The sequence below is a fragment of the Pinus tabuliformis genome, chromosome 7, assembly GCF_031772625.1.
Source record: "Pinus tabuliformis cultivar Carrire ecotype Pingquan chromosome 7, CPIR1, whole genome shotgun sequence".
Taxonomy (NCBI): Eukaryota; Viridiplantae; Streptophyta; class Pinopsida; order Pinales; family Pinaceae; genus Pinus; species Pinus tabuliformis.
The window spans coordinates 1,600,269,149-1,600,281,000 of record NC_142293.1 but is presented as its reverse complement, the minus strand read 5'-3'; the positions used below and the strand labels follow the sequence as shown (position 1 = coordinate 1,600,281,000).

At 40.6% G+C, this 11,852-nt stretch overlaps 2 protein-coding genes across 2 annotated transcripts; both read right to left on the bottom strand.

The window, feature by feature from the left end:
• Positions 1 to 1,733: 1,733 nt before the first annotated feature.
• LOC149254248 (uncharacterized) lies at positions 1,734 to 9,936 on the bottom strand. Its single transcript, XM_089454738.1, has 3 exons — positions 9,588 to 9,936; positions 2,850 to 3,116; positions 1,734 to 2,714 (listed from the first exon to the last, which is right to left on the bottom strand). The coding sequence occupies exons 1-3, from the start codon at positions 9,807 to 9,809 to the stop codon at positions 1,734 to 1,736; spliced, it is 1,470 nt and encodes a 489-aa protein (XP_089310864.1). The 5' UTR covers positions 9,810 to 9,936.
• On the bottom strand, positions 9,820 to 11,385 carry LOC149254247 (disease resistance protein RPV1-like). Its single transcript, XM_089454737.1, has 2 exons — positions 10,783 to 11,385; positions 9,820 to 10,666 (listed from the first exon to the last, which is right to left on the bottom strand). The coding sequence occupies exons 1-2, from the start codon at positions 11,292 to 11,294 to the stop codon at positions 9,820 to 9,822; spliced, it is 1,359 nt and encodes a 452-aa protein (XP_089310863.1). The 5' UTR covers positions 11,295 to 11,385.
• Between the last annotated feature and the right edge of the window lie 467 nt (positions 11,386 to 11,852).

Sequence of the window (11,852 nt, the reverse complement as noted above, 5' to 3'; positions counted from 1 at the left end):
ACAACGCTTCGACTTGCGCTCCACACAGAGACTTCACAAGGCAGACTGCAATAAACAGTTTCAAGAAAAAACTTTCCAAGGTGGCACACAATCCACCACAGTTCACATAGATGAGACCTTTACTCCACCGAGCCGTCATCTACTAAGCTTTTGAATAGTGTTTTGCCCAACTCCACACTACTCTAGGCACAACAACACTCCCACGCTCTGTTCCAGCAACCTTTTCCAGAATGACCTACTTCACTATTGCGCATTTAGGACTGAGAGCGGAGCCAAAACACATCATGCTAAACATATTTATAAGTGGCATGCAAACAGTAGGTTAATCAGGTTCAAAACCATATTCTATCATTAAAATGAAGTGACAGGGCATCTAAGTCATCCTTGGAACCCACAAACACAACTACACTTCAGACATCAAAACGATTCAATAACTGTATTGAAAAACTCACAACACTCCTGCAGCAACACATTACACCACAATAGACAAACAACCGTGCCAAAATCATTATAATATGCATATATGAAGGTATCTCACCCGTGGGAAGGATCATACAACAACTACGGGACAGCTGAACCTTTAACTATACACAGATGCACTTATCACTCGACTTCTACTATATTAGAGGCTTACCAACAGTCCCTCAACTTCACACGGTCTGCACGTAACGCAGGGCTCTCCAACTGCAGGATCTCAGAACTGACTATAAGGCTACGCCACGGCTGCACAGACTCACTCTACTTCAACGCTTGGACAGGCAGTGAGCGGAGACTGCTCTCATCAATATCTCCAATGGCCTTCAAACAGCAACACACTCCCGCAGCACTCGGCTCATACACACATGCACAGGCTTTAGCATGCACACACTGGTTCTACCATACTCATATCTCCCCACAGTCTCGCACTTCACTCAGATCTCCACAGGCATCACGCTGCTCTACGCTCTCTTGCAAAAACTGACTTTTGCAGGCAGCACACCAATGCTCCTCAGGCCAATGCCTTACGGCCCTCAACTCTCAAAACTCTGGCTCTGATACCATGACAAAGAGAGAGCAGCTACGCACAAACACAGAACAAGAAACACATCTTAAGACATCTGAACGCTTGCTTCATTCACAGATCAAACAGATATATATACATGCTACAGAAGTCTCTGGAGATTATTAGAGTCGGTGGCTTGCTGGAGAAGTTTCCCAATTGTCAATGTATCCGCCGACTTCATTAAATATAACAGGGGCTTTCTAGATTCAGCATTTATTGTTTCTGTTGAATTTTAGTGGCAGGTAGTTGGAATTATTCATGGTTTCTAACATTGTCAGCTGCCCCAATCCCCGTATGTTCTTCAAACTCACACATCTACCTGCATCAAGTTTGCTCAGAGATACCAATGTTTCAATACTTGGCAACTCCCCCAACTCTGTGCAACCAGAAATGTCCAGTGTCTGAAGTTTTGCAAGACCATAAATCTGATCTATTTTTCTCAAATTATGACAATCACTGAAGCTTAAATCTATGAGTGTATGTGGCAATGTTCCAACCTCCACCACATTATTGCAGTCACTGATGGTAAGATGTCGAAGGTTGACGCAAACACCTTCAGCAAATGATATCTCTGATATCCCTGTTCTAGAAACCTGTAACTGTTTTAGCCGCGGAAGTATGCTGCCTTCCTCTATAAATGGCAATTCGTTTATCAAATGAAAATCTTTTACAGTCAAATCAATCAACTGATCTAACAGTCCAAGCGAAGGCGGCAGAGATCACATGCACAAAGCTGCAATTCCTTCAAGTTTCTTAAGTATGTACATAGTGAAGGTGGCAGCGTCTCCAGCAAGGGGCTTCCTACTTCCAGAACTTCCAAAAGGCTTGCCTCTCGAATTGCATCTGGCAATTCTCTTAAATTTGTACCTCTCAAACGTAACTGTTTAAGAGACCTCTGACGTACCACTTGTGGAGGCAGTATTGGAATTCTCAAGCAACCAGACAGATTTATGCGCTCAAGCGTGTTGATATATCCTAATGTTTCGCTGGACATGACTAAATAAATACAATCCTCCAAATTTAGAGAGCGGAGATTAGTTAATTGACAAAAGGAGTCCGGCAACCTCTCCAAACCGTAGCACTTAGACAGCTGGATGTGGTGGAGGTTGGTCAAATTACCCAGAGAATCTGGCAGCCAGCGCAAAGCGGAGCATTCGTACAGCTGGATGTGGTGGAGGTTGCTTAAATTTCCAATAGATTCTGGCAGGCTCACCAAAGCGGAGCACTGAGATAGCTGGATATGCTGGAGGTTGATTAAATTGCCAAAAGATTCTGGCAACCTCTCCAGAGCGGAGCACTGGGACAACTGGATGTGCTCGAGGTTAGTTAAATTACCAAAGTTGTCCGGTAGTGACTTCAAAGGGCAGATCTGACTAGAAAGCTGCAGGGTTGAACTACCAGAAGATTCCGACAACCTCTCCAAAGCGTAGCACTGAGATAATTGACACTGAGACAGCTGGTTGGTTGAATTGCCAAAGCTCTTCTCCAGTGACTTCTTTTCTGTGAAACTTTCCGACACCCGTGGAACTTTCTGAGGTCTAGATGGAAAAGGTAAGCCCATGCCAGCAAGACCAATTGCGAACCGCTTTAAGTGCTTCAGCAGCCCTATAGAATTTGGAATGAAGTACAACAAGGGGCTCTCAATCTGTAACTCCCGCAACTCTAAAGGTGCCTGCAGAATGTTCACGTGTATTGTCATTCTCTTCCAAAGAAATTTTACCCTTAGAACATATTGGAGATCCTACCCTACAAAATGAATATCAGTAGCAAATAAACACTCAATTTAATTCAACGCATCCTAAGTTACCTGCGAATCAATTTCCCACAATGTTCTTAATTCCATCCCTTGAACTTCTAGAACCCTCAAATTCCTCATTGAAATCGAGGAAGGTAGGAAAGGATAGGGACAGTTGTTCCAACGCAGCCATACGAGATTTGGAGACTGAACCTTGGTCAAAATGCGGTCCACGAGATCATGTTCAGTATCAAGAAGTTGCAACCTCCCCATATGAATGCCGTCCAGTGCAACATTGTACTCATCAAGAACCATTCTAATTCCCCTCACGGTTCTTGCCTGTACATGTTGAAATCTAATTTCAACGCAGACCAAGAAAAACCGTGAACCAAGCCAGAAACCGTTCACCGGATTTTCTCGGAGCTATTTGCCGACGAAGGAATAATCCGGGAAGGAGCTCCGAGAAAATATGGAGCTGACGCGTGGTTGACCCCTGACGTAACGCAACGTAAGAATCTCGGAGGTTAACTTTCAGCACTTGTTGGTCTTCCGATATTGTTCTCCACCGTTGGATTTGCTCCCGTGTTCTCCGCCGTTGATCACCTGGAGCTGCATACGAACCCACATCAATTCAATGTTTTGCGTGGAGTAAAAGGTTTATGGTTGACCGCCGTAGGTAAAAGAATTTAATGATTGGTACAAGATTTTGGTGAGGCTCTTTTAATATGAGCATGGGCATGTTATAATATATGTTTTTATATATATTTATATACGGCATGTATTAAATAGGAAATCGTATGTAATAAGTTTAATGTTTTTTGTTTTGACTTTGAAAAATTTTGTGCATTGCACACGGGAGGTAAAAAAGATGTATGGGTATTCACAGCAGTGAAAAAAAACGTTGATGGTGCGGTAAAAGAAGAAGAGAACCAGAGGATGTATGCACAGCAGTGCACGAATACATTTAGTAATGTTTTGTGAAGTTTTTTTTAAGTAGCGAAAACCATGTGTGGTTTTGCACGAAGTAAGTTTTTGTAAGTTTGTGTAAGTTCTGCTTTTACAGCAGTATGTAAAATTGTTTTACACCAGTAAATGTGAATGGAGGTTTTACAGCAGTAAATGTTAATGGGAATTTTTACAGCAGTGTAAATTCTTATATGGAGACACAGTGAATGTTTCTTTTGTTTTAATGAATAGAAATATTTTATGGTGAAATCCTCTGTTCCTCAGTGAATTTTTTTTTAAGTCTTCTGTGTGCACAAAAGATCCTGGAGCAAAAGAAACAGAGCATTGCCTCTGTGTGTTTGAATATTTTGTTTTTGGTATTTTCCCCATTAAAAATACCCAACAGTGGTATCAGAGCAGGCTTAGGCTCTTTGAAGGTGACAAAGAAACTGAAGGGAGAAGGCAGCAAAACTTCTCAGGCAGACAGAAGACTCAGACAACAAAGGATTCAGGTATTATTCATAGCTATCTTGTTTGTTATTGAAGAGACAGTCAGTGTTTTAAATACACAGTCAAGGAATGGCCAGCACAAGCACTGGTATGGGTTTGTTTAACACCCAGCTCCCACAGTTTAATGGGAAGAACTATGACTACTGGTCAATAACTATGACAGCTCTGCTTGCTTCCCAAGATTTATGGGAAATAGTTGAAGAAGGCTTTGAAGAACCAGCAGATGAAACTGAGTTCAATGCATTAACTCAAGGAGAGAAGGATCTGCTGAAGAACAATAGGAAGAAGGACTCAAAAGCCCGTGTGTTGTTGTATCTAGCAGTAGACCAGAGTATGTTTCCAAGGTTAGCAGCAGCTAAGACAGCCAATGAAGCATGGCAAACCCTTAAGACAACCTATCAAGGCATGGAGAGAGTGAAGACAGCAAAGCTACAATTGCTGAGAAAGGATTTTGAGAACTTGAACATGAAGGAGTCAGATAACATTGACTCATTCTTCACTCATGTGATTGGTGTAATCACACAAATGAGAACTCATGGAGAAACCATTGAAGACAGAAGAATTGTGGAGAAAATATTGAGGGTCTTACCCTCAAGGTTTGATGCCATAGTCACCACCATTGAAGAGACAAAGGATCTCTCAAGCTATTCAGTTGATGAGCTACATGCATCACTGATAACACATGAGCAGAGGTTGAGTAGGAATGAAAACTCATCTCTTGAGCAAGCCTTCAAGACCCAGATGTCTTTTGGAAGAGGCAGAGGTCAAGGCAGAGGAAACCGAAGAGGAAGAGGCAGAAGCCAGAACAGAGGTGGAAGGAACAACTCATCAAATGCACAAGGAAGAGGCAACAATCCAAATCAGAACCAAGGCCAAGGCAGCAGCCAACAAGGAGGACAACATCATGCTCAAGGACAAAGGTATGATAAATCTAATGTTCAATGCTATTATTGCAAAAAGTATGGACATTATGCTAGTGATTGTAGAAAGAAACAGCATGATATGAACAGCAGACAAAATGCAAATGTTACAAGAGAAAACAACAGTCAAGAAAATGTCCTGTTAGCTTGTAACATGGCTGAAACACATAGTGAGGACATATGGTTTTTAGACTCAGGTTGCAGCAACCATATGACCGGAAACATAGCCTTCTTTTCTGCCCTAGATAAAAATGTGAAATCAGAAGTCACACTAGGAACTGATAGTAAAGTGTCTGTTATGGGAAAAGGAGAAATAAAAATACTTTCAAAGCAAGGAGAAAGGAAAACCATAGCAGATGTATACTATGTCCCCGGAATGAGATGTAATCTCTTGAGTGTTGGACAGCTTGTCCATAAGGGGTACAATGTTTTCTTTAAAAATGATGTATGCACCATCATGGATATACCACCCAGCAAAAGATGCATTGCTGAAGTGAAGATGACAAGGAACAGGATGTTCCCTTTGAGGATCAGGGCAGATTTGAAAAACAAAAATGAAATTGCAGCAGTTACCCAAGAGGCCTTCCAAAGCGTGCCAAAGGATGAAAATTGGTTGTGGCACTTGAGATTTGGGCATCTAAATTTTGGAGGTCTAAACTTATTGAGCAGAAAAGGAATGGTAAGAGGATTACCATTGATAGAGAAACCGGACAGCCTATGTGAAGGCTGCATTTTGGGAAAACAACATAGAGAAAGTTTTCCATCAGGGAAGAGCATAAGGGCAAAGACACCCTTAGAGATTATCCACTCAGATTTGTGTGGACCAATGCAAGCTCCATCATTAGCTGGCAGCCTATATTTCTTGACATTCATTGATGATTTTACAAGAAAGACTTGGATATATTTCCTCAAGAACAAAAGTGAAGTCTTTGAGAAATTCCAAAATTTCAAAGCACTTGTGGAGAACCAAAGCGGGCTGCACATAAAAGTATTGAGAACTGATAGAGGAGGTGAGTATATCTCAAAGGAATTCCTAAGATTTTGTAGAGAAAATGGAATTCATAAACAGTTTACAGCAAGGTACACCCCACAGCAAAATGGAGTTGCTGAAAGGAAAAACAGAACCATCATGGATATGGCGAGGAGCATGCTGAAGGCAAAGCATTTGCCGAATGAGTATTGGGCTGAAGCTGTACATTGTGCAGTTTATATTTTGAACAGGTGTCCTACAAAGGCAGTCATGAACAAAGTGCCAGAAGAGGCATGGAGTGGGAGAAAGCAAGGAGTCACCCACATGAGAGTTTTTGGGTGTGTGGCCTATGCACACATACCAGATCAGCTAAGGAGGAAGTTGGACAGCAAAGGGGAGAAATGCATCTTCATTGGATACAGTGATGAATCCAAAGCCTACAGGCTGTACATTCCATCTACCAAGAAGTTTTTTGTAAGCAGGGATGTTCAATTCATTGAAGAGGAAGCTTGGGATGGAAGCATAGAGAAGACAGTTAATGTTAAACACTGTTTGTCTCATGATGAAGATGAAGAGGAAGTGGCTGAAATGAATCCCCAAACAGCAGCGCCAACACAAGGACAGCAAGGTACACCATTGAGGATCAATGAGAATGTTTCTCCAAGCACACCACAAGGAGGAAATTCAAGTGCATCTTCAAGCACTTGCACACCAAGTGAACGAGGTAAGAAGTTTAGAAATCTAAGTGAAATTTATGAAGAAGGAATGAATTCCTTATTTGCCTTGTATTGTCATGTTGATGATCCTATTCATTTCGAAGATGCAATCAAAGATAGGAAATGGATAGAAGCTATGGATGAGGAGATGAATGCCATAGAGAGAAACAAAACATGGGATTTGGTTGACCTACCGAAACGCAAAGAAGTCATTGGTGTGAAATGGGTCTATAAGACCAAGAGCAATGCTGAAGGCAAGATAGAAAGGCACAAGGCAAGGCTGGTTGTCAAAGGCTACAAGCAGCAGTATGGGAGAGATTATGAGGAGACTTTCGCCCCGGTTGCAAGAATGGAAACCGTGAGAGCAGTGTTGTCCATAGCAGCACAAAACAAATGGAAAGTCTACCAAATGGATGTGAAATCAGCATTCCTAAATGGAGTGTTAATGGAAGAGGTTTATGTGGAACAGCCTCTCGGATATGAGAAGAAAGGTGAAGAGCACAAAGTGTGCAAATTGAAGAAAGCTCTTTATGGGCTGAAGCAAGCGCCAAGAGCATGGTACAGCAGGATAGATTCATATCTATTGGATAATGAATTTGACAAATGTGAAGGAGAACCCACAGTCTACATCAAAGAAAAGGATGGTAAGATTTTAATTGTTGTCTTATATGTTGATGATGTTATTTTCACAGGTAATGATGATCAGCTCATTAAGAATTTTAAATCAGTCATGAAGGATGAATTTGAAATGACTGATATGGGTTTCTTGAGATACTTCTTAGGCATAGAAGTAGATCAAAATGAAAAAGGAATTTTTATATCTCAAGCAAGATATGTAAATCAAATTTTGAGCAGATTTAAGATGGAAGAATGCAAGGCAGCCATCACTCCCACAGTAATGGGATTAAAACTCAGCAGAGAGGACAACAGCAAGGATTTTGATCCTAGTTTGTACAAGAGTATTGTAGGCAGCCTCATGTACTTAACAGCTACTAGGCCTGATTTAATGTATGCTGTTAGTTTAATTTCCAGGTTCATGGAGAGGCCAAAGGAGGCACATTGGCAGGCAGCAAAGAGAATTTTGAGGTATGTCAAAGGCACCAAAATGTTTGGAATCTTATATCATGCCTCAGAACATTCAGATTTGGTTGGGTACACAGATAGCGATTGGGCTGGAAGTGTAGATGATCGGAAGAGCACTTCCGGTTATGTTTTTAATATGGGTTCAGGAGCCATTTCATGGGCTTCTAAGAAGCAGTCCATTGTAGCATTGTCTACAGCAGAGGCTGAATATGTGGCAGCTACAGCAGCAGCATGTCAAGCAGTGTGGATGAGAAGAATGTTGAGAAGCTTAGGCCAAGAGCAGGCAAAAGCGACAGTGATCTTTTGTGACAATAGCTCAGCTATTGCATTGTCAAAGAATTCAGTGTTTCATAAGAGAACGAAACACATTGATACCAGGTTTCACTACATCAGAGAATTGGTGAACAATGGAGAAATTGTCCTAGAACATTGCAGGACTCAAGAACAGGTAGCAGACATCTTGACAAAGCCACTTGATCAGAAGAGCTTTGAATTTTTGAGAAAGTGTCTGGGTATGACTGAATGCCCAGCTGTTGAAATTAAAGGGGAGTGTTGAAATCTAATTTCAACGCAGACCAAGAAAAACCGTGAACCAAGCCAGAAACCGTTCACCGGATTTTCACGGAGCTATTTGCCGACGAAGGAATAATCCGGGAAGGAGCTCCGAGAAAATATGGAGCTGACGCGTGGTTGACCCCTGACGTAACGCAACGTAAGAATCTCGGAGGTTAACTTTCAGCACTTGTTGGTCTTCCGATATTGTTCTCCACCGTTGGATTTGCTCCCGTGTTCTCCGCCGTTGATCACCTGGAGCTGCATACGAACCCACATCAATTCAATGTTTTGCGTGGAGTAAAAGGTTTATGGTTGACCGCCGTAGGTAAAAGAATTTAATGATTGGTACAAGATTTTGGTGAGGCTCTTTTAATATGAGCATGGGCATGTTATAATATATGTTTTTATATATATTTATATACGACATGTATTAAATAGGAAATCGTATGTAATAAGTTTAATGTTTTTTGTTTTGACTTTGAAAAATTTTGTGCATTGCACACGGGAGGTAAAAAAGATGTATGGGTATTCACAGCAGTGAAAAAAAACGTTGATGGTGCGGTAAAAGAAGAAGAGAACCAGAGGATGTATGCACAACAGTGCACGAATACATTTAGTAATGTTTTGTGAAGTTTTTTTTAAGTAGCGAAAACCATGTGTGGTTTTGCACGAAGTAAGTTTTTGTAAGTTTGTGTAAGTTCTGCTTTTACAGCAGTATGTAAAATTGTTTTACACCAGTAAATGTGAATGGAGGTTTTACAGCAGTAAATGTTAATGGGAATTTTTACAGCAGTGTAAATTCTTATATGGAGACACAGTGAATGTTTCTTTTGTTTTAATGAATAGAAATATTTTATGGTGAAATCCTCTGTTCCTCAGTGAATTTTTTTTTAAGTCTTCTGTGTGCACAAAAGATCCTGGAGCAAAAGAAACAGAGCATTGCCTCTGTTTGTTTGAATATTTGGTTTTTGGTATTTTCCCCATTAAAAATACCCAACAGTACATTCTCCAAACAGATAATGATTACCCATTATTTCTTGTAAAATGATGGAAGAATTGAAAAAATAGAAAATGATTGAGAATTAACCGGATTGAATGATTTAGCACTTACCGGTTGCTGCAACAAAACATCCATGGTGTTCTCTGTGCAACGCCAAAGACGAGGCGGCAAGCTTGGATCCTCAGCAAGATCTCTCCCCATATCTCTGAGGTGGTCATGCATTTGTATATCATTTTTACTGTCCACATCTACAAGACACATGCTCCTTAAATTTCGAAACCTGAGCCTACCTTGCCAGCCTGATCCGTTCCATATTCTTATAGCCTTATCCATGTTCTCTCCTTTAAAAAAAACATGCAATATCTAAGAATATATCTTTTTCTTGTCTATTGAGCGAGTCATAACTTCTTCTAAGTGTCTCCTGTATCTCAGAGGGAAGTATTTGTTGAAGAATCGACAATTCGTCTTCCCAGTCAGATTTTTCTTTCCCACAAAGAAGTGCCCCAATTACTTTCAAAGATAGAGGCAATCCGTCACAAATTTGTAAGAATTTGTTTGTCAGCTCTTCAAATCCTGGGACTGGAGAGTGTTGGTTGAAGGCATGGGAGCAGAAAAGCTCCCGGGAGTGTTGTGTCGCAATCCCCGTTAGGTTGTATATTGACGACTCTTCGATTCTTGAGCTTATGAGAACATCTTTGTTCCTAGATGTAATCAATATTAGGCTATGGCAGTGAAGAACAGTTCCAATCGGCAGCAGTGCATCTAACTGATTCACATCATCTAAAACTATCAAGGCTTTAGAAGATGAGAGATGCTCCCGGAGCATCTCAGCAACATTGTTTGTTGGATAATACGCTCCTGTCAAGCTCTGAAGAAGTTTACACTGCAACGAATTTAAAGTGCCCTTATTTGCATTATCTCTAACATCATCTAAAAAACAGGATTTACTATAATCTGGATTTTTCCTATTGAAAATTTCTTTTGCTAATGTGGTCTTTCCTACACCACCTAACCCCACGATCCCCAAGATCTGAGGTTTCCCGCTTTGCTGTAGCTGCAATAGGACAGTATTTTCTAAATCGTTTACTTTATCATCCAAACCTATTGGATATTTAGCAACCTCCAGTGCTGGTTTTTTCACCTTTGATAGCACCACATCAACTAACTTGTCTAACAACTCTCCCTCATCTCTGGTTATTCACAAGAAAATAAATAGAACGAATGAGAAACAGAAGTCTATCCCTATATTATGCAACATAAAATAACAAAAATAATACAGTAGCCAAAGAAGAATTTGAGTTCTCACCGGTTAAATGCATCGAGCTCCAAACCGCTTATTCCTGAGACACGAGAAAGAGCATTTCTCCAATTTTCAATCGTGATGGGATCGTACCGCGACCTCTCTTCACCAGTATGAGGGTCACACGTAGTCTTCCTTGCGAGGTTATCTAGGGCTTCACCATACTTGCCCCTCGTCCGCCTAAGCTCAGTTGGGCTCACATGGTAGAAAACTGGAATAATGGGCGCCTTTGAGTCCAACATCAGGAGGAGTTCATTTAGGCACCACTCTGAGTCAGCATATCCGGGAGACAAAATGGCCACATGTACAGAGGCCGATTGAATAGCATGTTCAATCTGAGGAGCGAAATAGTCTCCCCGTTGTAATTCAGGCTGATCCAGAAACACTTTCAATCCAAATGAAGAAAGACGCCGATACAGATGGCTGGCAAAAGTTTTCTTTACATCCACACCACGATGACTTAGGAACACATCGTAGTTCAAGTTGGATGTAGCAGCGGTGGAGGAGGATGCAGCCATTGCCGATTGGAAAATAGAAATGGAGATAATTCTGAATGATGTTCGATGCTACGAAGCAACTAGCGACGGAGAAAATTCGGTAGGAATATGATGAGAAGAGCAAAAATTTTGTAAAAGATTGCAATGAAAAATGAGAAATTTATAACCATTAAACACTTGAAAAATGCGTATTCCCACCGGTCAATACGATAAACCGGAGGCTCTCATTGAGAGTCAAATGTTTCAACGCGTTTTATCTGGCATGAAAACGACCGCTACATTTATGCTGGTAGGTGAAGTGAATTTGGTATACAACTGGACATGGATGGTCTCTAGTAATTGAGAAGATGGGCGCCCGGTTGGTCTGGAATTTGATTTTGATTTTACGCATAACGTTTTTGGTTTTGTTTTGTTTTTTCTGTCTGGTTTATAAATTTATTAAAAAAATATGTTTTTAAAATAATAATGAGTCTTTTTAAATTGAAAATATTGTGAAAAAATATAATTCATGAAAATAGAAATAATAAAAAACAAAAAATCAAAATCAAAAAGTTTAATAAAAAAGAAATAATATTAAAA